This window comes from Anoplopoma fimbria, chromosome 2 (genome assembly GCF_027596085.1).
Source record: "Anoplopoma fimbria isolate UVic2021 breed Golden Eagle Sablefish chromosome 2, Afim_UVic_2022, whole genome shotgun sequence".
Lineage (NCBI taxonomy): Eukaryota > Metazoa > Chordata > Actinopteri > Perciformes > Anoplopomatidae > Anoplopoma > Anoplopoma fimbria.
In genome coordinates this window covers 13,443,260-13,469,940 of record NC_072450.1, presented here as the reverse complement: position 1 = coordinate 13,469,940, position 26,681 = coordinate 13,443,260, and the positions used below count along the sequence as shown (strand labels likewise).

Here is a 26,681-nt window from a genome sequence, read left to right as displayed (position 1 = left end):
GGCCAAACACAGAGAGAGAGAGAGCTGTGTGTTAGCAGCAAAGAGAGGATAATAGCACAGAGAATTATTAGACAGATCCTTGCAGTCTGTGTTTGAGTCAATTCTTTAGCCTTATTACACACTGCAGGGGGTGGGAGGGGGAAGGAGGGAGATACATTTAAACAAGTAATACTGCATTACACGCATTAAAGTGTGACAGTAATTACTTATACCACTCAAACTGAGGCATTAAGACAGCAAAACACAAGCTGTGCACCCACTTTCCTCCTTTTCCTCCCTCTGTCTTTCCTCCTCACCCACCTCTCTCCTTTCCCTTCCGTCTTTCTTTCTCCTGCTAATGCTGTCTTTTCCCCTTCCCTTCTCTCTCACTCTCTTCTCACCTCATCTCTCTCACTCTTTCCTCTCTTCCTTATCAGGGCGGTGGCGGCTGCCTGGGTAATGAGGATCAGTGTTGTTTTAAACATGAAATGGTGAGGGGGCCCGGCGGGGCGGAATCAATAAGAGCCATTACCTCTCCTCCTCTAATGATGCAGCCGCCCCCTCCCTTTCCTCTCCGCGCACAACACCCCTTGTCTCAGCCCATTTCTACCCGCTATCCGATATCGGATGGGAGGAGGTTATGAATTATCGAATCCCAAGGGCAATGTGCCTCGCCGCCAATTACCCAGTGAAAAATGACCCTATCTCGGACGTAAATGTGTGTCTGCGTGCAGGTGTTTGTGTGGTTATGGAGAGGGTGGAGAGGTTGACATGGACCGGCTGGTGTCACATGCTCGTGGACAGCTATGCCTCCTCAGTTTGTCTTTCCTACACATGCGTGCACACATGTACGCACACACTTACTTAAATAAGGCTGTATACTGTGACTGATGTGAGTCATTGTTTTCTTTGTTTTTTACTTTGTTTTTTTTGGGAGGCTGTGTAGATAAAGCAAATTATCCATCAGCTTAAGAGGAGTACAGGATTTCTGTTACTATACGCTAGGGAAAGCAGTTTTTCGCTGGTGGCAAAAGAGCATCGTTTTTGATAGCCATCGGTTATTAGCCATCTGTCAATGATCAGCCTTTCTATGATACTGATACCAGCCTGTTAATCATCTCTGCCCGTTTTGCTACAGTTTTGTTCTCTCAGTCAAAGGACAAACTGTTCATATCTTCAAAATAATTTATCTTGAAAGCTGCCAATGAGAGATGACAGCCAGTTTGTCATATTCCTCTTAAGGAATATAATGTATTTGAAAAGGAAACTGAGCAAAATATGAAATGTACACAATACTGCAGACAACTATGCAGTAGTTATGTGCGTTAAATGCCAACAGTGTTCCATTGATTTCTCAGTGTAGTAGTGAGGATGTGTCTGTAGTTGTTCCTAACTTTAACATAACCTTAACCATTATTCAGTTACCATGATCAGATATTGATGAATCAATACATGTTGTCGTTGATCTAATCTGATGGATTGTAGCAACATCAGTGTTCAGTGTTTACTTGTCAGTCTACACACAAAAAACACAAAATGAAGAATATGCATATGCGCTAAGATAATGGCAGAATTTGTTTTTTTACTGTAATGGCTTCTGTTTCCTCTCTGACTGAGACAGCAGCACAATAAATGGGATGATGACCTGTGGTTAAGAAGGGTCTGTCTCTGTTGCTCTTCCTGTCCCAGTCTCACTGATGTGTTATCCTGGGAGGTCACACCTCCATGCAAGGTGAAATGGTGGCTGCTAACTGTTGTGGGGTACAGTTTTGATTTCTAAATGCTTCAGTCTCATCTCTAGCAGGACATTCATGCTTGGTGGGCTGTTTTTCCCTCCTTGAGACACTGCAGGTTGTGGTATACTATGTAGGCGTACTAGCAATGTTTGGCAGGTCTTTAACTTTGTGTCCATTGTGCAGACGGGTCTTGGGTCAAGCACCTTCTAACCTTCTAACTCTACCCATTGCTGACTTAACTGTCTGGATAGAGTTTTGCAGATGTTTGTACAGCTTGTTCTTGGTAGAATTATCCTCATTGTTTGAAAAAAAGTGACGCAAAATTCTCCAAAAGCCAATAACAGTTGCTCTTGGACCAGGATAACCGTGCATAATCTTTGCTCTGTGTATTTAGACAATACAACCCTGTTAGCCACTGGACTCCCTTCGTCTTTCCATCGTCAGATGTCGGTCTTTAATCCCTCTACGGGATTCCGAATCCTCTCAGCCCTTTGCTTCGTCCACTTTCCTTCGTCGTCTGTGTATCGACATGTTGTGCTGTCAAGTTGAGATGCCTGTTATCACATCTCTGTCTAACAGAGTTATATTGCTTTCCTTTTTCCCAGCGTCTCTGCCACACACACACACACACACACACACACACACACACACACACACACACACACACACACACACACACACACACACACACACACACACACACACACACACACGCTCACACAATGAAATTATCGGCAGTCTCAAGTGTATCTTTTCTGTCCATTTAACTGTTTCAATGTGGGGAAGTGCTTGGTGCTGATATACAGCACTTCAGGCTCTGATAGAATTACACTGATGGGAACATCAATTACTGAGCATGCTACCAGAATTTTTTTTTTGACCAAGCACCTCAGATCTCATTACAGTCTGCAGTGCTCTGATGGGCAGCTAAAATAACAGTCTTGGCTAGAGACATGGTGCATTCAAAGACAGCACTGGGGATTTTATTTATCTTGATGATAATTATGGCTTTTAAAAGCAACGAGACTCATTCTGTTTTAATCCGTGAATAATATAATACCTCATAGAATTCCATGATTATTCCATATTTAAAAACAGTTTGTTCTGTAATTTTCCTATCTCTGCTGTCTCTTACTCTACAATGAATGGAGACTACAGTAAATTCCAAAAACATTTAATCACAAGTACTTCTTCAATATATCTCTACATCCCAAAATGCTAAATTGTGACCCAATTATTCTGTAAGGTCTTGAACTCTTCACTTATACCTGCATTTGTGTAGCATTAGGTACAGTTAAGTATGTAGTTGTTTCCCAGCTGTAATTTACACGCTGTAATATAAAGTATCTGGGTTTTTTTTTTATTTGATGCTATTATACTTTATCACTTTTGGGAGTACATCTACATTTATTTGGCTGGTTATCTTTAAATGCATCTCATCTAATGCATCTCCAGTTTCCTCCGTGTTTGGAGAAAGAGTATACCGCTGTATAGACCTTAGATACTCTGTTACGAAATCAATTAATTTTCTTGTTAAAATGCTTTATTCCTTATTTACAGGTTGTACTTTGCTTGTTGCATTTTAAAAACTTCTTCAGAATTTCCAGGTTGTGTTGAAACTTTTTTTTTCAATTTCAAAATCATTAGAATATTCTTGTCATGTTGTAGCATGGCAGAGACAGACACACGCTGATGGTGTTTAATTATTATGTGAAAGTTTATTTTCAGTGGACTGGACAACTTGAATTGTGTTTTGTTCCAGCTTATGATATTCTCCAAGATGTTTCCAAAAAAAGACGGAAAATAATGTAGGAATGTAATGTTAAGCTTCTTTTTTAAATGTTTTAACCATGGGCATGTCTCTTGAATCGAAATTCCTTCACTTCTTTCACACATTGTGTGATTAGCACCTTTTTACCTTGCTATTATAAAGGTACCTTGCAGAGATCTTTGCCATCTTTTTTACGAGTGGATCCCTTTTGCATACGGACACGTGGGTGACAGTAAGATGTGCCAAGAAAGGCAGTTAAGAGGACTGCTAGTTAGTAAACATTAAACGTTGCAGATTTGAAACACTTAAAAATCAGCTTTGCAACTGTGTTGTGAGGAGGGAATTTGTCAGAGTGCAAGAATACACATAATGTGTTTTGGTGAGAAACGCTGAATGTTAACATCTTTTTTGTTTACAAGTAAACTCCACAAGGCACCTTTAATCTGAAATATGAGTGTGTCCAAAACTAGAAAGATAGAAAATCTAAAATAATGGATTTTTATAATTATAAAAGAAAGACAATGATAGAATAAATCAAAACAATTCAAAATAAATTCTGAAAGGAAATAGTGTATTTAATCCGTAACTTTCTATAAGGCTTACACATGATGTTACTGGCTGAAGTGATACACAAAACAACAGAGTATATAACCGTTAGGTGACATCTTACCTTTAACACCTGAAGGAAGGATGTCCTTGCAGCTCAAACAATTTATTCAAAGATGAGAAGTGCATCTGTGTGAGTGTGCATAAGAATCATAATGGGGAATTTGGCTGGTGTAGTATTTTGTTTTTGTATTCACTTCTTTGTTGGCTCACTGCATCCACCGCAATTATTGCTTCTCTCAGAAGCCTTCTGCAGTTCTTTGCAAAAACATTGGTTTCATGTAGTGGGATGAGTGAGTGTGTGTGTATGTGTGTGTGTGTGTGTGTGTGTTTGTGTGGCTGCCACCCAAGGTTGTTGCTACATGTTGTCTTTTGAGATTCATTGCCTTAAGCAGCGATGACGCGCTCTCAGCAAGACATGCCAAGACTGCTGGCTGTAGCCCAATATGAGGGGCAAAAAGTAAAAGGAAGGGAAGGAAAAGAGACAGATACTTGATCCAGATCCCATGATTTTGTTTACTCTAAATAAAATATTAATTTGGATTGAGAAAGCTAAGTAATTACTGAGTGTCTTGATTCTGTTTCGGAATGTCAGATAAAATCCCTGAATGTCTTCTGCTCAGTGTTGCCTAGATTGAAGTGTACAAATATTACTGCGATGTTAGGCACAAAGCAACCTGGGTAAAAAGTTTGTTCTTCTAAAAACTTTGTTCTCAGGGGTCATGATTATGATTCAGTAGAATAACAAAATAGTTCAAATACTCTAATTGTGTTTGGTAATTATGACAAGAGCAAGGAACAAATCATTTGGTAATTCTAACATTAACAACAGGTCTCCCACTTAACACCGTTGGTGCACTGATGCAATGGAACTTATTTGGAGAAATATTTTTCTAGTAAACAGGTTTCAAATTGTCATGAGGGATTAATTAGCATTGCCTATATCCGCAGAATGAAGGTGTTAAGAGTACACGCCTGCGGAATAGACAGATGGACATAGTAATTTACTTGATTGTGGTCACATACTAATAAAGTTCCAGAATTTTTGTTTTATCAGTTAAGACCAAACAAAAACTGACTACAGGCGATGGAGATCAGTGCAGAATTTATTGAAACTTTAGTCGTCAAATGAGAAACAACGCTGCACAAACCGCAGGTAGCACAAGTCATAAATTTGATGTCAGAAACATAAAATCTCTAGATACGATAATGTTTCTCTAACTCCTGTACAATTTAAATAGTCATTTTCTGCTAAACTGTCAGAGGTTAGATATCCGTTGGATATTAATGTTGCATTATGTGCTGAGATTATGCAGTGAAATGTATTACAACCACATGATATTTAGTAATATGAACTTTACAACATGGCCATTATCCTGATTCTGCAGAATCCACTCCCTCAGTACTTTAAGCAGACTAGAGCAAACATTGACCAAAAAGATATTCATCGGCAGTAGATCCTCAAGGTCAAAACGTAGATTTATTTCTTTGTCCTGCAGAATTATTTGAATAAGGAGAACTAATAGTTGCATATAAATTAGTTGGAAACATAGAAACTGGACGGTTAAACATCTCTGTTTTCAGGGTTTCATATGCAGGCTACGAGCCTGCTGATTACACTGACCTGCTTCACTGTAAGAATAAAAACCACCCTAATTAAATATTCGTTTTATTCAGTGACAGATTTCTTTCTCCGCTCTGATAAACACGCTACTTTATATTTAAAGTGTCTTTTTCTTTCACTCCAGCTGCACACAGAGACACTGCTTTGTGATAAACCAACAGTGTGCAGGCTAGGAATGCAAGGGCCCTTTACACAGGACGCTTTCAGACCCCGTCTCACGCACACACACACACACACACACACACACACACACACACACACACACACACACACACACACACACACACACACACACACACACACACACACACACACACAAGCACATAATACATGTACGCGCACGTACATAGCAAAGGTTGCGATGAGATAGAAAGACGCCCCCCTGTGGCCACGTTGAGAAGTAAAAAATCACTGGCACGATGTGTGGAGGAGAGGGGAGGGGCGGTCAGTCCATGTAATGTCTGTAGGCGCCTCGTGTGTGTGTGTGTGAGAGAGAGAGAGAGAGAGAGAAAAATGTGTAGGGGGGGTTCAGTCTATTTTTACTCTCATAAATAATTGGTCCACGGAGAGGGATGGTGGTGTTAAGGGCTCCTCCATTAGGCAGAAAAACTTTCGGAGCGCCTGTCACTTCTAATTGGCACCGACTATTGGTGGCACCGCATCTGGCGAACTCCACTAAAATAGTGGACAACAGAGAAACACACACACAAACCACCGCTGCACCCCTCAAACACAGCCTGTGGTACCCAAACAGGGGTTCGAAAACCTTTTTGCAGAGTGAATGGGGGGAGAGAAAATAAGAGAGAGAGAGAGAGGGGGGGGGGTGTTGTTCTTTTGACAACCTGTTCAGTGTGGAGCTGTGAGGCTTCAGCGCATCTCTGTGGAAGCCTCTGTCCTCTCCCCCCTCTCTCCCCTCTCTCTCATCCCTCTCTCTCCTCCCTCAGACAGACAGGGGCGGTCGTTCTCAGTCTGCGCACATATTCCACTTGGCCAACATCACTTGGAGTCCACAGACACAGCGCTGATTGAACGAGCGGTGGGGAGCTCATTTTCAGAGCGCATGATTGTGTGAGAAGGGCTTCAGTAAGACTGTCACCGGTCAGAGGCAGAGAGAGGCAGGGAGAAACAGAGAGAGAGAGAGAGAGAGAGAAAGAAAAGCCATTTCAACCACGCCTTTTGAAAAGTAAATAATCCACAAAAGACGAGACGTGGTTATAGGATTTTTGCCAAAATAGCCTTGCTTGAGTTTTTCATAGAGAAAGTGGTTTTTTTATTTATTTATTTTTTTGGGGAGGGAGGGGGAGAAGGACTCTCTTGTGGAAACCGAGCAGCGGTAAGATTCCTCTGCCCGCTTCTCTCCGTGCGTAAAATAAAAAGTTCAGCACATCAAGGAGATCATTTGAGAGATAAAACTCTCCGTCACACTTCCAGGGAATTGTAAAAAAAAAAAAAAAAAAAAAAAAGCTCACATCGGACGCCCGCTGAAGGAGGATATACAACTTTTTTTTTTTGGGTGAAAAGAGACGAAAGGCGGGGTTGTGATCTAACGGAGGATTCCTCTTCGCTGAGCCGGGAGGAGTGCGCACGGCGCCGGGTAGCAGATTGACCCGCAGGACGGCACCTCTGAGACAAGGTAGAGAGAGGCAGAGGTTACACGGAGACAACACGGAGACAACACCATTTCTTTTTGTCGGGGTTATATGTTTTATTTATTGACTTTTTTTTTTTTTTTTAAAGAATGAAATGCGGCACATATTTGTGAACATCTTGAATAAGGCAGTAGGTTATTTGATTTAACTCTTGCCTACATCAGCATCAAAGCTTCGCTCTGATAGCTCTTTTTATTTATTATGCCTCACCGGTAACATTCCAATGACTGGTCTTCATTCTCGCCTTTCTTTAATTTGCATCATTTCTTTTTTTTACGCAGACAATACATCGCATCCTGACATTAACGCAGGGTATTAACTCACATGCATCCTATAATAAAACTTTCCTGTCACTGCGCGCTGTAATGCAACCTGCCCATGCAGCCGGCTCAGCCATTAAACAGATGTGAGGGACAGGCGTCGGAGGGGATTTCCTCATGTTCGGTCAGCGGAGTCATGCAAGACTCCACCTGCGGTTCATGGTCATTCTTCGGGGTCTCCAACAGGTTCTAAATTGTGCAGATTAAACACTGACATGTTTAAAGACGGTGCAAAAAACATCTATATATGAAAAAAATTAAATAAAAAGTGTTGCTTTTCTTTTCTTTCTGTAGAAGTGGACCTACCAATACTGCAGAAACATTGTTGGAATTGGTATAGTCTATTGATCTGAAGCAAAGGCGATGTGTGTATGTGTGGGTGTTTGGGGCCCAACGTCCATGACCCCACTCGTTTTTGCTAATCCTCCGTGAATAGACTGATCCCCAGTTTTCTCCTGTCCTGACAAAACGTTACCCGCCCACCCCAGGCTTCAATGAGGAGGATGTTTAGTCACGCTTAACAATCCTGTCAATCTCCAATTCTCCCTCGCACGCAAAGCCTTGCTTGTAAACTTTGTATAATCCATGACTTGTGATTGAATTACCGGTCCTTTAAGTCGAATAGAACGATGTAGGCTGTGCTGCCGGGAGACAAATTGCTCTGTGATATTATTTCCACGGCTTAAGGGGTTGAAGGAGACATAGTTGAACATGAAAAAACTATTGAAAGTACCCGTTCTTCCTTTTTGATAACAATCACTCAGCTGTCGCCTCTTGTTTGTCATGGCTACATCTGCAGGCTGTTCCCCTCCAGCCTCTGTTTTCACCTCTTAATTCAATTTGCTTTATTGGCATGAGTGTAACGGTCTTTCTCTCTCTGTGTCCTCCTCTTTCTCAGGTTATGACGGAACTGAGCTGAACATGGAGCTTTTCTGGATTTTGTTATTTTCTAGTGTCTATCCTTTTGCCCGGGGCCAAGGAGTTTATGGTAAGAACTTGATATTTACAAATGCATTCCTTTTACCACATCAATGCCTACTTTATTAGTGCAGGCTGACTGAGCTCCATTACAGCAGCGATGTTAATTTGTCCAATTATTAGCCCATAACCTTAATTAAGGGCCTCTCCGCGCCCCCATATTGTCCGCGTTTCAATGCGATGCGCTAATAGGAGGCAGTTTAATAACTGGCGTTTAAAGTACTGCGAGAATGGCTTCAGGGAGATCGACGGCAAATTAACTTAAAAGGGAGACATGCTTCTAAGAAGTCGCAGGACAGGAGGCGGCTGGGAAAACATCCAGCAATGTATTGGACGGGAAACCCACCTACTGTAAATCCAATCTAATTCCATCTTTAGGCTGGTATACATTTTTATGGCAAATATCACAGATTTGTGCTGTATTACACAAAGTACAATCAGACTTTGAACTATCAAGGTTAATGGCTATTACTGAATGGTTATAGATGGCTACTATTTAACTTCCCACCATATTTTCCCATGCGTTCTGCACCCACACACATACAGACAGGTTACAACAGGTTACCTTTGTCAGGTTAAACAGGATAGTCACGCTGTGCTTTTGAGGATGAAGCGGAGATTTGTTCCCTCTTAAGACTGTCTCACTGTACTACAGAGGCTCAGTTGCTTGAGCTACAGGCCAGATATGCATCCTCCTGTCCCTTTGGGCAAGGCAAACACACAAACTGATCTGTCAGATTTAATACTGATTTTGATGTTTGAAGGCATGTGGCAGCCATTGAAAACAAGGTCTGTTTAGTAGCATGGAGTGCTATTGTCATAAGCAATCCCTGCAGCCTGCTGTCACACCGAGAAATGCTGACAAACTGTCATTTGCTGAAGCATGTAGGCCCATGTCGAAGTCCCTGCTAACTAACTTATCTGAATGTATTTTTTTTAACCACTATTTGAAGCATTATACCGATGCCTTAATATAAAATACTGAGGATTTTTTCAAAATCTGTGGTATTTTTGTGACTCAAAGCTGCAGACAGAGTGGTCTGTGCACCGTAACAGTGCTGTATGGGATCTCAACATGTTTATTTTTTTCCTCTATCTATTTTTATAGGAAATGTCAAACATGTCTTTACAATGAAAGAGAATGTATCTGAGTTTTAGTGGCATCACGTATACTTATGTGGGATCATTCCTTAACCTGCTCCTGTCCCTGCTTTGATGAAGCCAGCTTTTCCATAAATATTTTATGCTCCTTTCAAAATTATTTCCAGCATACATATATAAGTAAAAGTTTAAAAATATATGGTTCACAGAGTTACTTTTAGTGCTAGCATTCATTTTGTAGGACTATATATCAGTTGTCTCCTCATGGAGTGACTTTTCTGATCTAGTTACGCCGTCCTACAGAAGGCTCACGTCTCCAGTGTGCCCTGGTGCATTCTTGTCCTCATTTATTTTTTCCACAATAACTGCATGAAACAGTTTTGGCTTCTCTTCAGGGTAATAAACTGATTGTCATGAAGAATTTTGTGCATTCGTGCCTCATGGGCTCTGTCACAAATAAGCAGTGGGTCGAAGCAGAAAGGTATGCAGTCAGTGCAAATGGTAGAGGCTGCAATGATATTTTGTTTTTTTCCCAATGTAGTGGGTTATATGTCTTATGTACAACAGAAACCTTTCAGTCACTGCTGGGGGACAAAAAAATCCCAATGCTTTGTTGGAATAATGCTGGCCAGCATTTGTGGGCCCAGATTCCCAGGTGGCTTATGAGGTGGTATTGCTCATCTGCACGCACCTGCGCAACAACTGTTTCATGTATTGGTAAATCATCATCATTAAAAAGAGTCATTCAGAAAGAACAAATAGCTTCACAATTTGCACAATTGCGGCGAAGAACACAAGTAGGGAAAATCGGGAAGAGAGCCAACGAGTTTGGCAAGCTCGCTCGCTGTGTATGCAAGATATGCATAAAATGGTTTCCCACACTCCGGAATTGTTTAGCACTTGCTCCAGCAGACAGATGTGACTCGTTGTCCGTCGGGAGCCCAACGGTGTAAGCGTGCCTGATTGATGTCAGCGCTTTGGAAGGCTGTGAGCTTCATTTACTGTAGGCTTCACTGGGGTGTGTTTGGATGCGTGCGTTTTTTAGTCAGCTCACGCCTGAGAGTCTGTTGCGTGCAGGTGTCGGTGCTCGTGAGTGCGAATGTGTGTTTGCGTGCCAAGTGTAGTGTGTGAGCCCACAAACCTGTATGTGTGTGCGTGTGTGTGTGCGTGTGTGTGCGCGTGCATGTGTGAGTGGGACGTGTTTGTGCAGCAGACACACTTTTCTTCCCACTGCAACAGTTTGCTGGCTCAGCAGGGACTTGTGGATCAGTCACTGTTTCTCTTGCAGCAGTGTAGTATTGATTGTACTTCTGTGGATTTTGATAGGCTGTCAGAAAGCTTGTAACACCTGTCCCTCAAATAGGAATTGGACAGACGAGTGCACCAAGGAAATACAATTCTTTAATACAGGAAAAGCTGCAGACCATATGTTTCTTTCACATTAAGCACATTTACTAAGATTATTTTATAGAATGCACTTTTAAATGGTTTTCTCTCCTCTTTCCTACTGTTTTTTGTTTTTTTGGGATAAGTTTTTTAAATGCATCTCCACACTCCGATGACTAACATCTCTGCATATATATACACGTCAATTTTGAAGTTTAATTTAATCTGGATATACTGTAATGCCAGGCATTACAAGCATGATCTGGCGTCCACATGCGGTGACTCTCAGCATACTTAAGGATTAGGGGAGGTTTTTAGGAAAATTTCAAGACAGTCTTGCAGGATGTGTCTCATCATCTGAAGGACTCAACAGTTACGACATCAATTCAGACAAAGTGTACCAGAAAAGTGTTTCTCCACCTTTCTGGTGCTGCATCACATCACACTCAGCGAGGCAACAGAGTTCACAGGGACACCGAATTATTGATTGCTCGACAAAGTCACACGAAACCATTAGCTGGGATCTGTAGATGGAATCTAAACCGCATTAGCCTGCAATGGGATGCTTCATTATGCGCTTGTTAACAGGAAATTTAAGGAACTTAAATCAATGATTTTGCCTAACAGTGTTTTTTTTTAGATTTGAGCAAGGCCCTTGCAGCAAGCAGGAGAGTTGAGGCCTCGCCACTAGCGATAGAACAAAGCACTACAAGAGAGGCAGAAAGTGAAAAAGTTTAATATGCCGACATTGCGCACAAATTTTAACATCACTTTGAAGATGTTGCCCAAGGAAGAATGAAGCGCTTGGAACACATTGCTAGTTTATTATTTGCTGTCACTGTGTGTGCGTGCGTGCGTGTGTGTGTCCGTGTCCGTGTGTGTGTGTCCGTGTGTGTGAAGATGAGCACCCAACATTTGAGCATAGTCGTAATGTGTCACTGTACGTTAGCTCGCCGTGGCACATGGGTTGAAAGCCAGTGACCTAGAAAGAGACGATTCCAGGTTTAACTGGCCAGGCGACCGGCTCCCCTGTGACTTTAACTCTTCCTCTCCCCACATCAGCACTTTTTGTTTGCGCCTCTCTCTTTAATGTCTCTTGCCGCTGAGTTTATTTTGGATGCTGAATATTGCCCTTTTCTAATAAGCATCCATAATTTATTGGTGGCTCTGAGGCAATGGAGGAGGAGAGGGGGAGACTGTGATAGAAAGAGACTGAAGCATTAAGATGGAGATGGTGATAATCTCTTACCTCCCACAGTCCGACACCTACCATCCTCCTCCCACTTATTATGTCTTTGCTTTATTTCTCTTTACTGTACTCCAAGGTGAACACACACACACACACACAACACACAAACACACAAACACACACAAACGCACACACACACACACACACACACACCTCTCTTTGCCTTACAGATTGGACCGTCGCCACATGAATGTGAACAGTAATGTCAGCGATTGTTGGATGACCTTTCCCTCTGAATTTAGTGTGATTAAAGTCCTTGGAATTCAGTTAGTGGTGCTCAAAGAGTTTTAAATCCAACTGGAAATATCCACTGGTTTGTCTTTTGAGGAAGCTTAATTGTGTTGTTGACTATTAGGAAAGCTATTCTTTGTACAGAACAGAATAGATTATTGGTTGGCAGAGCTGATGTTGGCAAGTGTCTTCATTGTTTGTAGTGTATATCAGATTCTCCATTATTCACCACAATCAAAAATGTGGTATAATATCTATTCGACGGCCTCTCTTTGTCTATCGCCCCTCTCTCTTTTTCTGTCTGTCTCCACTCATCTCTGTCTGTCCCTCTGATCCCATACCTTCTGCTAAAATTTTTAGTGCAAGTGGTGCTTTAATTAACTCGTCTTGCTCCCATTTCCTTTCCCGCGTTAACTAGGTCCATTGTGTAGCACTGTAGCCCTCACCCTTAATATTAAAAAGGTCATACCTTGAGAACATTCACATACACGATACACTGTGTAGCCCTTTTGTTTTCATGCTTACTCAGCTCATTCTTTGCCACTTTTTTTGCCCTCTCCTCCCCTCCTCTCCTCTCTAGTTTCCTATTTTTCTGTATGGGTGACTGGATATTAGAGCCTGTCAACATTTCTATTAACCTACAGGTCAGCAGTAGAGCCATAGGCCAATGGCCAAAGTGATATGTTGACTGTGGTTTACATTAGCCTCGCTACCTGGGGCTAAAGGATAAGAGTGCTCAGACAACGTCTTGGGAGGTCTGATTTATCACCCTGCTCCCCAGCAGTTACACTCTGAGCCCTGGGTGGGCACAGAGCAGCAGGTAGAGGTGGGCAGTCTGGCACACAGGGTCCCAGGGTGACGAGAGATAGTAATATATCTCCTTAAAAAGCATAGCCTGGCAAGTAATGTGGCTTAATATATGTGTATACTGTCTGCTTGCATTTTTCTAATAACTAGGTAAATAGTTCAAGTTAATGTTGTGGGCAGTGGGTTGCTTCTTCCACCGAACATGATACATAAGATATATTTTTCCCTCCAACAGTTGATTACACTTCTGTGCTCAAAGACAGTAAAGAGTCATAGAGGTGGAGGTCATAACTTGTAATTTAAAGGAATAGTTTTTCATTTTAAGAAAGAGGTAAATTAAGAGATACAACTCTCATGTCTGTACAGTGAATATGAAGCTGGTGGTGGCAGCCGGTTAGCATAGCTTAGCACAAAGTCTGGAAACATAGGGATTTTTATCTTCTGATCGAACTAATGGCAATCTCAAAATGTACATTTCCTCAAAAATGATACACTAAAAACCATTGGTTGACTGTGTGATACTATCTTATCTTTCATCCTTTACAATAAAGGCCTTTCACTAGTCTGCACTTGGAAGCAACTTGAGTCATTCAATACTCTGCATTGAGTGTGTATGAATAAATGCAGATTGGCTAACTGATCGGATTTTATTATCTATACTCCCTGAAGATATTTCAGATTTTTCCAAGTTAGGAGAAAAAAATCACAGATAGAAGTTTGACGAGGAGGAGTGAAATGTTGAGAATCACTGCAGGCTACAGCAGCATGCATCTGTTCTGAAGTGTCGGCAGAATTCTTATTAATATTTGCTCACAGATCATCGTGTAACCCTCCTATCTATCTGTTCATTTTTATATATTTTTTACCTTTGTCTTTGTCTTTCCACTCTCTCGGATGATTATGTTCTTGTTCATGCAGATATCACATCCACGCTCCATTACACGTGCACGATGTTCGCGTGCACGTCCAGATATGCACGTGCAAAAACATCTCTCACTGCATTTACCTTTCGCTGAACTCGTAGATCATTACCTCACTCTCACCCACTCTCATCCCTCTGTACCGGGATGTTAGTCAGTGTTACACACACACACACACAGGCCTACACACACACTTTTTTGGACGAGAGTGGTCCAGAGTGTTAACAGGACGATGTGGGTGCCCTGTGAGTAGGAAAAAACCGTCAGTAAGACTTCACTTTTCATGGCTCTGCGCCGGTGCCAGCTGTGGCCAGAGGCATTATGTTTTTGAGTTGTCCGCTGTACGTATGTATGTCTTCCCATCCTATTCTAAAGAAAGTGATATCTAAGGAACACTCTGAAGGAATTTCTTCAAATCTGTTACAGACTTCCACCTGGACTCGAGGATGAACTGATTATATTTTGGAGGTCAAAGGTCAAGGTCACTGTGCCCTCACGTCCATCCCTTTCTCATGAACATAATCTCTCTAGAACACCTTGAGCAGTTATTATTTTAAATTTGGCACAAATGTCCACTTGGACTCAATTTGACTGATTTTATTTTATTGGCCGAACGTCTCTGGGACCTCCCAAAATACGTTATCAATAACTACATATTCTTATGCTGATTCTGACAATTTCACATAAATGTCAAATTGTATAAAAGGATGTAGTGATGATATTTTGGACCAACATGGCTGTTTGGAGGAGGCATGTTACCATGAGGCTGTAGTTCCAGTTTACTCTGTTCTCCTGTGTCTCTGTCAAACATTATCAAGCTTCAAACTGTAACTGGCTCAGCTTCATGCAGGAATAAAGACATTTGTGTGTCCAAGCCTGTGTCTTTGTACACAATTTATGAATGCAGGGCAATTTAATGTTTTAATATGCGGTAGTTGGGGCTAAAAAAAGCTGTTGGAGTATAGGTGTTTTGTAGTATAATTTTGTGTGTGTGTGTGTGTGTGTGTGTGTGTGTGTGCATATGGACATGAGAGGGAGGGAACATTTGGCATCTAACTTATTCATAAAGGCGACAGGACGGCTGTGAACAGTGGTGAGAACATGGCTTACATCAGAGACCGTCTGCCTCCTCCTGCACTTCCCTCACACTGTCACTGTCTTTCTTCTTCACTGCCTCCTCTTTCACCCTCTTGTCCTTTGTCAGCACTTACTTCTGTCTTTGACATCGTTCCTTTTAACAAACTTTTTATTTGTTTTTGTGTAGTTTAATACTGAAAGTTGTGAGGGTATGTTTTCATACATAATTCTAAATCCGCTGTGTTGGATTTTAGATGTGATAAAAGCATTTTTCCAATTATTCATATGGAGTTTTGGTTTGTTGACTAGTGAAAATAGGCCAAAGCGTCTTTTTGGTTACTTCCACTGGGTGGTTTTACAGGACTCGCAGTGGTTTTACTAACTGGTTTTACTGAAGTGTTTTTTTATTTTATTTGATAAAGTTGAAGTTGCCTTTTTAAACAATTCTGAGAATTATACCTACTCCTCCTACCTCATTGAAAAAAAGCCAGAATCAAGCCTCACTGTATCTGCACTGGAGGGTTCACGTTTCCACAGCACACTCCTTTAAGTTGCATATTGGACCACGATTGACTTTCAAATTAGTGGTGATGTCACAAAGTCATGCTCATGTTTTTAAAGAAATTCATGGGGAGAACAGAAAAACTTTCCTCATTACATATACATTCATTTTACAAGTAATACAATCAATCTCTGCACATCATTCAGCAGAGTGAAGATCAAACATGCAAGTAAAGTTACAATAAGAAAAACATTTTCTTTACATTTCTTTCTATTTGTGTCCTTAATTGTACAAAACCTTATTTCATTAATAGCTGCTTAGAATATACTACATATGGGTTAATGGGATTTTATTTGGTTATCTTTAAGATTTTTTTGTTAGCAGCCCATATCTGTTGGCATCTGTACACTGTGCCAGTCTCTGCAGTAGGTGTAAATCTTCTCAGCGAGCTTTAAAATATTATTGTTGACTCACACTGAGCAAATGGTGGGGTTTCATACTGTGCATAATGCTATGCATACAGGCAGCTATTCTCGCCGCCTGTCGCACCTTCTGCACAGACATATATTGATCTGTCACTTCATAGAAAAACCTGCACACAGCCACTGACTTCCTGGGAAACCTTATCATACAGATATGCTCCGACTTAAAGAGTGCCAGGAAGCACACACACTCAGCTTGAACCACACTTTTCGAGGCTGCTCCGCCCACATATGCTCCTCCTCTCCCTGTGGTGTGCGCTCGAAGCCCCCGAACAACATCAAAACAACCACAACTGCTGGAGTTGGTCGTGTCCAACTAAACTTTCTGACAGCAGGAAGGGATCAACACTGGAAATCTATCTTCTGCTCCTACACACGTTGGGCCTCAATAATTCAGCGATGCGTGCTGCTTGGAGATTTTCGCTCTCTCTAGTGTTGTTCTCACTCTCAAACTTGCTCTCATGACGGTTTCAGTGAAAATGCTCCGGCACTTTAAATGTTTGAAATGTTAGCTTGCTGCTCTAGCACGTTCCTGTCTTTCTCCATGCATCTCAGCTGGCTCAGAGGAGATGGGCTATAATCTGTCGGATATGTTAAAGTCCCCATGTCGTCAGTGTAGCAATTTACCTGCCACCAGCTACACATCCTGATGCCTCTCCTCCTCCTCCTGCCGCATTCTGACTTTACCCATCTACTAAACTTTTACCTGTCAAGAAAGATGTTCCCGTCATCTTCCTCTCGTCCCTTCTTCTCTCCTCTTTCTCTGATCCTCTTTTCCTTTCCAGCCATCCATATTGCTACCCTTGACATGTCAAAATGGGATAAAATGCACCCATTCTCTACTTTACATACTCCTTCCATCATAATTCTTTCCCTTCATCCAAGCCCTTTCAACAGATACATCCCTTCCACTCACTTTCCTCTCTCGTGTCCCTCCCCCCTCTATCCTCACCATAAGTTTCCTTTCTTTACACCCAGCACCTCTCTCCTCCAAAGCCCTGTCATCTTCTCGCTATCATCCTCCGATTCAGTGGCAAGCATCCACCCACCTCTCCACTTACTGCATATATAGGACATAGCGCACACTGTCATTGAGAGCTGGAGACAGGCTTTGGGAAGCAGGGTGGAGGGCTGACACTGGGGAGAATGCAGGCATCCAGGGCTAGCAGCCACCTCAGGAAATGAGGGCAGAGGGAAAGGTGCATCGTGAGGAAAGGTGGTTCGATTTGGGTGAAGGTAGGTCACACAAACAGGAGACTGAAATGTGACAAATGTTTACATTGTGTATTAAATTAAACACTTGTTGTATTGGATAAAAAGAAGTGAAGTTTTAACAATGGCTGGGATTTGACAGAAGAATCAGAATAAATTTACTGTATTTTTATGCAAACCTCCCTGCCCAGCTCACACAGAGCCTACCTAACGGAGTGTGGATGACACCTTTTTTGCCAGACGCACCCCCACAGCTCTACAAAATAAGTTGAAATACCTCCTTGTCCACATCACCCATCATGTTCCAAATGAATGCATTTAATTGGGTTGTAAACCATATATTATTTTATAAAATAAGCTATAGAAAAGAAAACACTGCTCACCTGGTATCAGACTAAGCTGAGGTGTGTGAACTACACATTACATTACATTACATTACATTACATTACAGTCATTTAGCAGACGCTTTTATCCAAAGCGACTTACAGGAAGTGTATTCAACATAGGTATTCAAGAGAACTACTAGTCACCAGAAGTCATAAGTGCATCTCCTTTCTTAAACAAGCATCTTAAAGCATAAACCAGAGCAAAAGTACAGTGCAGAAGCAAATTACTACGAAAACAATAATTGCAGCAGACTAATACGAATACAATAAGTGCTACAAACTAATACGAATACAATAAGTGCAACAAACTAATACGAATGCAATAAGTGCTACGAGGAAGGCTACACACTCTCAAATCCGTGCAAAAATCATTTTTATAAAACAAGCTTGCAATCACAGACCTTCTTTGAGGGAAGAATAGGCAGCCATTGAAGGTAGCAGTGCAAAAGTGTCAAGGAACATCACTTGATCAACCTTAATGCAAAAACACTTGTCAGTTAAACTTCATTTAGAGACATTCAAGAAACACTTGCCGCACATTGAAAGTAAAGAGCACCCAATATATACAACAAGATAAAAATAAGCAACTGTATAGATAAATGCTATGTTAACATCAGACTTTAGCGCATGTAAAAAGTTTTGTAGTTTATTCAGCAAAACGCTAACATCGAAATCCTCATTAAAACCCAGCGGTTTTAATGCTCCTAAAGAGTGGATCTTAAACAACTCTCTCTGAGAGAGTTCATCATACAATCGCTTGAATCCACACAAGTTCAACTGCTTCACACAAGTGTTCTGCATTAAGGCTTATTTAAATGATTTTTTTTGGCACTGCTACATTCACTTGCTACCTGTTCTTGTCATAAAGGTCTCTGACAGAAAGCTTGCTTCATAAAAAAAGATTTTGGCACAGATCTGTGTATATCCAATATATTTATACAACATAAAACTGCATATAGTTACAACAAAATGTGTTTACAGGTCTGGTAGCCTACTGCATAAATGAAAACAAGTTTTACAAAGCTTTTTGTGGCTCCAGGGGGAGCCGCGTCACTTGAGGCAGCGTGGGTTGGGGCTGTAGACTACAAGTTAAAAAAAATATCTATATGTGAAGTGGGTGTTTTCTGATCTGTAGTTATAAAGAGGTTAGCTTACCAGACCTCCATAGCCTGCCCTTCATCTTTGCTCGAGGCTAGCAGTTTGAGGCTACATTAGCCACTATACTGTAGTAATACACCCGCAGCTCTGATTGTTGTTGGTGCAGTTGTGTTGTAATGTAGGCGGCAGGTTAATGCATGTAATAAAAAATATATCTCTTGGTTCTGTGGCATTGATTTTGTTTGAAAAACAACAACAACTGTCCATCATGATTCCGACAATGTTACAAGAGTGCAATGCTAAATCTGTGGATTATTCTTAAGTGTTACAGAGAGTCTGTGACTGGTGTGCTATGCAGCTGGTAGTTGGTAAATATATTTGTGAGTTTATTTCTTACCTAAAAACAACACTTGTTATAATATTTCTTTACCGTATCATCATTTTTTTTTGTTGCTCAATTTAACACAGCAATCTTTCCTTGAACTCCCTTGGATAACTCGTACTGTACCCCTGGTTGATAATCACTACTGTAGTTAGTACTGTACTATAGGAAGTCTTTTTTTAAATCAAAATCTTTGAGATTGAGATGATTGAAGTATTCAAGCTCAGTGGGGACAGGGGGAAAAAATACCACACGACAACTGCTTTTTTCCGGTAAGTATGAGAGTATTCATTCTAACTCAATCACTATGATGCCTGTGGCTCAATATCCTACATAGAAAATAATTTCACATTTTAATTTGAGGAGGAAGTGCCGTGAAGCAAAATAATGTATCATGTAAATTACACACTTTTCACAAAAACCAGAGATGCACTCTGCCATATTCTGATTGGTCAGCTGATCTTACAGCCATATGGCAATATTGCAGACAGAAGCCACTGTAGGTTTTCTGACAGCTGTGATTATTTTAAAATAAAGTGATGAAAGAGATTATTACTTTTCTAGATCATTTCAAATCCTCAAATGTGGAACCGATACCTGTGTTTCTCTGAAATTCATCACCTCATTTATTTATCAACAACAACACCTTTCCACTTCAGGCATTATAACAGCCAGGCGAAGCTGATGAATTTTCACTGAATTTGACTTTCAATGAAATTACTTATTTCATACTTGCTTATGAAAGAAGAGTAAAAGGACACGTGGCAGAGCGAAAGGCTCATATTAAAAAAGAGACACAGCGAGAGTGACATTGTAAAGGGCAGGACCAGATACAGAGCAGCTAAAAGAAGGAAGGCCTCCCTGGAGATGGAGAGCCAGACCAACATGGGGCTCAGAAAATGAGAAAAGAAACGGAGAGAACAAGTCAGTGTGTGAGAGAAAGAGAGTGAATAAGTGGGAATGAGGGTGCGACCTAAACTTTAATTGTTTTTGGCCAGGTACAAGAGACTTCTATCAAATATTTAATGATGAAATTAAGTTTTCATTCCCGCAACTTCAGCTGAGCTTGTTTGACTCCCCCATATTCTTTGCTTCAATTTATCTTCAAACAGGAAAGATTTCATGAAAAAACATCTGAAAATGATCTTTCCGCTATAATTTCCACCAGGGATGCAACTAACATTTATTTGAATTATTCCACTTAATTCAGTCCATTAAATGTCTAACATTAGTGTAAAACAAAAGTGCATCTTCGTGCATCAAATGTCTTGTTTTGTTCGACCAACAGTCTAAAAATAAAAGCTATCAATATCAACATATAATATCAACATCTCCTCCAAGTTATGGCTAAAAATGTTGTTTGTCTTTGCCCTTCACAACAAAGCATAGAAACGTTTCCGTAATAGCCCTTAGATACAGGACAACATATCAGTCTTTGCCTCCCAAAACTGTTACAAATCACTGTTGAAAAATAAATATGTTTTAGGATGTGACAGTGCTTTGTTTAAGTTTTGGTTAGATGTAGGCACAAAAATGACTTGCTTAGAATTAAGGGGATTTTGGTTTGGGTTATAATGACTGCCTCACTTTGGTAACGGGACTTAATTTGTCATAGTGACAACGATAACCACATAGTTAAGGTTTATAAACGACGTTGCCATGTTTTGAAGAATAAAAAGGGTTCACAAATGGTACCAATAAGTCTTTATGAAACAACATATGAACACATAACAGTACCAGTAAATCTACACTATATATTTTGAGTTAATAGTATTTTTTTCCCTAAAACACATCAAGGTGGTCCCATAGCTATCTGATTTTGAATTGCATTGGTCTTCCCAAACAATCCAAGTTTAAGGAATAAACAATCAAATAAGGGCTTCCAACACACACACACCGGCTAACACACCACTTTGGATCTAAAAGAGCTTGCAGAGTTTGAGGCAGATAATTCTGACACTTAGTGCGTGGTTGTGAGGTATCCACAGGATGCAGAGGGAAGATGTGTTAGTGATAGGTGCTGCCTTTCTGCTTCTTTTGCTTTTATCAGAGTCTAACCATCCTCATATCTCCCCTTTTCCCTTTCTGCACTTTCTCATGTTCCTCCTCTCTCTTTTTCCTTATCTTACCCTTTCTCACCTTTTCGGACACACACGTGACCAGAAAGAGCAGACTCGTCCCTCTAAAACAATTTCTCTCTGGTGCTCTTTCTCCTTTTTTAGTTTTTCCACATCATGATTACTCACAACGGGTGTTCTCCTCTGCCGTGTTTCGTCTTTTACATTCTATGTCTCTACTCAAAGTCGTCATCCATTTCAACTTCATTCTTCATTCTTCCCTGTTTTTAATCTTTCCTCCTCGCCCTCGCTATTCTCGCCTGCAGCACCCTGCAATGCAAACACAACCTGTTCTGAGGGAAGTGAATTATTGAAGCTGCTGCTGCCATTCCCTCTATGCAGAAGTGGGCCGCAGAGGAAGGGAAGAGGGAAAGGAGGGAGGAATGAGGGTGAATGAAAGAAATGGAGACTATAGATTTGCAAAGACAAAGGAAGGAGGGGCTCAGTGTGCAAACGCATCAGAGAAATATAGTTTTGTTTACATCGTCTCTATAGTATGTGGAACTTTGTTTACAGTGGTACAGAATAGTGTAGTATGTAACATAGGAAAATTATTTTAGATATGAAACATAAAAAAGATATGCTTTGGGGAAATTTAAAGCTGCACATCATACAATCCCAAATATATATTTCTACTAACTTTACTTGAAAAAGCATTTTACTGGACTAGACATCATTACACATTCAACAGTTTCTGCTTGTCTCATTCTGACACTGTTAAACTGTATTTTTCTGTCTGTGCCCTCCCTCTCTCAGTCCCTCTGTTTTAAGTACACCCTCTTTATCTATGTCTTTAATTCATGCCAATTTGGTACATTTTCCCTCAGTGTATCAGACAGAATGTTGTTGTTGAGGGCATCTTGCTAACTGGATTGGATATGCCTTATAAGTATCTGTACCGGGAAGAATAAGTACACTTTGTTGATCCTTCTTCTGCTTTTAAGCCTGTTAAGCATGCAAAGTGGATAACGAAAGCAAAGGTATAGGTTTGGCATGTGTATATATACTTAAATCAATCTACCGTCTCTGCTTTTAATCTGGATCGCAACAGCTTTTATCAGTCTCACACATACGAAATTTAGATGAAATTGGTAAACTGAAAATAGTAAAAATATAAAAATGATATGTAAACCTCTTGCTGAGAAAGGGTTCACTGCAGATCTACCAGCAGTATGCAGCTGAATCAGGCGCTTCTCAGGTTGATGACGGCAAACTTCCAGGGGGAAAAAAATAGGAGCCTGGAGCACTTTGATTGATTTACAGCCTTTGTGTCTTCATCAAAGTGAAAATAGAGCGCATGTTAAATTCTCATTGGATCATTTTGAAGAAGATTTCAAGGATCTGCATTATAATGGAGTTGCCATAGTCATTGTCCAAGTGTCACACCCCATGCACTTTAATAACATCAGAAACAAAAGAGATATCTTAAAGTTACAAAGAAAAATAAAAAAAAGCACTTGTTACATGAAGCAACCAACTGTTAGTGACACTGAACAAATCTACATAACTGTTGATGTGTGAGATAATGGACAACATAAAGGTAATCATGTCATAGTAGAGTAAATATACATTAACGTTATTTTAAGAACATTGAAACAGAAGGTTGTTGCTTCAGCTGATGGAGCTCATTACAACCTGAATTCACAATGTATTGCTCTTTTGTGTTTAGAATTCATTGAGACAAAGCAGCTTTAACACTGCATTGAATCAGACTTTTGGGTTTAACATAATGATTATACTTTAATAATCAAACCTCAAGTATGCTTTGTATATAGTATCAGCATGGTTTTAATCCACGCGATGCACTTAGATTTTTCCCCCTGCCAAGAAATACCTCAATATACTTTTTATTTTACCTCTTTTTATTTTAAAGATTCTACCACAAAATTGAACTTGAACTTCCATGTGTTTGCTGTAGATGAAGAGAGGCTGTCCAAATGCTGTCCAAAGCTTTCTGCTACAACAGATTCACAGGCACTAACGAATCACTGCAGCTGTATTATTCAGAAAAACGTAAATAAATCATGTTATGGGGCAAAAAAGAAAATCAAGCAAATAAACGAAATACTTGACTGGAACACTGCCCTTTAGAGGAATACAAAATTACCATTGTATTTGAATTACTCACTGTGTTGCCTTGAATTATGGAGGAAAACGTAAAAAAAATAATTGAAGTAACAAAATAAAAACTATATCCAGATTTCAACTAGATCAGTTTACAAATTCTCACAAACACATGCATCCTCCCTTACACCTTACTGTTAAATATACCTACGAACGGATGAGGAGCACCCCTGTCCAAGCGTGAAACTATTTGACTAAGTGTTTTATATACTAAGGTTTAAGCAAAGATACTTTGTTTGCGAAGTAGTGAGCACACACCTGGATAAATGAGACTTGGTTTATACTGCACGAGTTGTGTGAGAGTTTGTGAAAAGATACTTTGATATAGTTTTGCTGTTGTTAAGCACAGCCCCCGTCAACACATATCTTCGATTTTGGATTCTTCGTTCACTATGGAGGCATGTGAGAAAACCTTTTCTTAAAGAATTAAAGATAAAATGGCTTGAGTAATTGATTTATACAAATGGTCATTTTGTGGGTAAAGTATTCCTTTTAATATTGTTTTCAAACAGCAATAAAACCAATAAGAGTAGAATGAAATGTGATAGGAATTTAAGACATAATGTTAACGGGTTTACATAAAAACATCACATTTTCCATGCTCTATGTAATGGGTTACTGGAAAGCCTGACTAGACTGAGAATATTTCACCCATAGGAGATGTGAATGCTGTAATTGGTCATCGGGGGATTTCATGCACTTTCATCTTCCTTTAAGATGCCCACTTCCCTAATTGCTGCTTTTTGTTTGGCAGTGAAGGCTTTGAATCCATGCCCAAGAAAATATGTTTTTTATTGGTGCCAAATTGAATTGAAAATTGTTGATGCAATATAAATGTGCTTTGCAATGGTATCGGCTCGCTGCCAGAGTGTTGATGAATGCACTTTGGCTTGGTTTTAGAGCCGATACTACCCGTTCAGATGTTTGTGAGCAAGGTTCACTTTTAATTTCAGCTGTTGTCCTTGAGTCTTTTTTTAAAGCTAACAAAGAGAATAATTTTAGGGGGGGGTAGAATGTGTGTATCCAATTAATATATTTAATGGTCATTTTTTTCATGTAAATCCTTCGCTTACATCTGACATACTCCTTAATTGTAACACATTCAGTTCACCCTACTGAACCGGCCTGAAATCCTTGACTTTCTTATTTGAACAGTCCCTGTAGCTAAACATAATCTATGATTTCAAGCAAAAATCTCTCACAGAGATTAGAATTACATGATGCTCTCATATTGTTGTTACCATGCCAATCATATAGGAGTCAGTGGCTCGTGTGTGTGTGTGTGTGTGTGTGTGTGTGTGTGTGTGTGTGTGTGTGTGTGTGTGTGTGTGTGTGTGTGTGTGTGTGTGTGTGTGTGTGTGTGTGTGTGTGTGTGTGTGTGTGTGTGTGTGTGTGTGGACATTAGTTGAAAAATATTCCAAGCATGCAATTATTGAGAATGTGTGTTTATGTATGTGTGTTTATTTAAACACACATACATAATACATACTCTCTTTTGCCCTCCTTCTATGCCTCTTAACTTCGTGTTTCTGCCTGCTGTAATTAGAGTTATAATCAATGATCAGACACCCTCCATCACTGATATATATCTGATCTTGCATTAATGAATCATGTCCATATTAAAAATGTAGCTTGCCTTCCACCTAATGTAGCTTCAGATCATATATTTATTCCTTCTGTGTAATTTGTGCAACTTTGTGTTATTGCATTTAGACCTGATTATGCATACTCACAGCTTTGTGCTGTGAGTATGTGTTTCTGTTTGTGCTCTGCACAAACAGAAACGCACACGAACATGAATGTACTGTATGGTTTCCCCGTCTTCTCTCAGGGTGGGTGAATAATTTCTCCTGACTTGTCGCCTCATTACAAATGCGGAGTTATCAATATGATTGTTTATTTGAGCTTGGCTATAAATGGAAACGGACTTCACTACATTTTGGACACTTGGGATGAACAGCAGGTCATAGAGGAAAAATTGAGCCACCAGTGAGGTTGTGGTTTGGGGCTTCAAGATCAGAATTTAATGATGGAGCCCACACACCACACCTCTTTGATTCAGTAACAGCAGTTTGAAATAAAGAACAGAATATGGGTGCTGATTAAACTGAAGAGACAAAGAAAAGTCAAGTAGTCCACCAATGAAACTCCAACTGTCAGTCACAGTAAATTGTCTTTGAGGTGTTTTTTTTTTTTCCACTGTCTTCTCACACTGCTCAAGGCTGAACTGGGACAGATGTAAAGCCAACCACCGGGGAGGTGCAAAGATGTCTTTACACAGGGGAACTGATCACAGAGCAGCCATTATCAGAAGCTGCAGGAGGTGACAAGGTCAGGGAGAGATGTGCTGTCTTCCTGGCTGGCTGTCTTAAATACAACTGAGCACACTTCAAGGAAGGTTTTAAAGGACTGCTTTTAACTTTGACTTCTTTCACCATTAAACGTCCTACCTTTTAATGATATATTATAGTAATAAATCAAGCGAGAAGTAGGGTCATTTAATCATAGACTTCTATACAATCTGACTTATTTTCCGCAACCAGGGGAGTCGCCCCCTGTTGAGTGTCCGGCAGACAAATTACTGTATTGTATTTTATTCAACTTTCACACAAAGACTCTCAAAGACATGCTTATTATTTGTTCTATTTCTTATTGGCATATGTGGCATTTAGCTGAAATGTATCAGAAGGGTGGGGAGCGGATGATACTGTAAGCCTGCAGCCTTCTCAAGGACCACAAAGGGAAACACCTGATTCCCCTTGACTCTGAAGGAAGGTAGTTAATGTATTTATCAACCAAGAACAGGCCAGAAGTAGGACCATTTCTATACCTTACTTTGATCGCCATAGGTTTGGACATCCTCACAGATATGGCTGTACTTCAGAAAATGACTTAGCCGGGGCATTGTTACTTGTCCTCCGGTGGGGAGGAGATATTTTAAATT

General features: G+C 40.4%; 1 protein-coding gene across 3 annotated transcripts in view; it reads left to right on the top strand.

Annotated features, from left to right (window-relative positions):
• The window catches only part of LOC129107070 (MAM domain-containing glycosylphosphatidylinositol anchor protein 1), a 179,557-nt gene that overhangs the window by 7,567 nt on the left and 145,309 nt on the right, over positions 1–26,681 (top strand). For 2 of the 3 annotated variants that reach the window (XM_054618452.1, XM_054618436.1), the window contains exon 2: positions 8,584–8,673. In XM_054618452.1, the coding sequence (XP_054474427.1) occupies positions 8,607–8,673 (67 nt within the window). In that variant the 5' untranslated portion in view covers positions 8,584–8,606. Of the gene's footprint in view, positions 1–7,164; positions 7,350–8,583; positions 8,674–26,681 lie in introns of those variants that run through there. The other variant, XM_054618444.1, reaches the window with a different exon arrangement.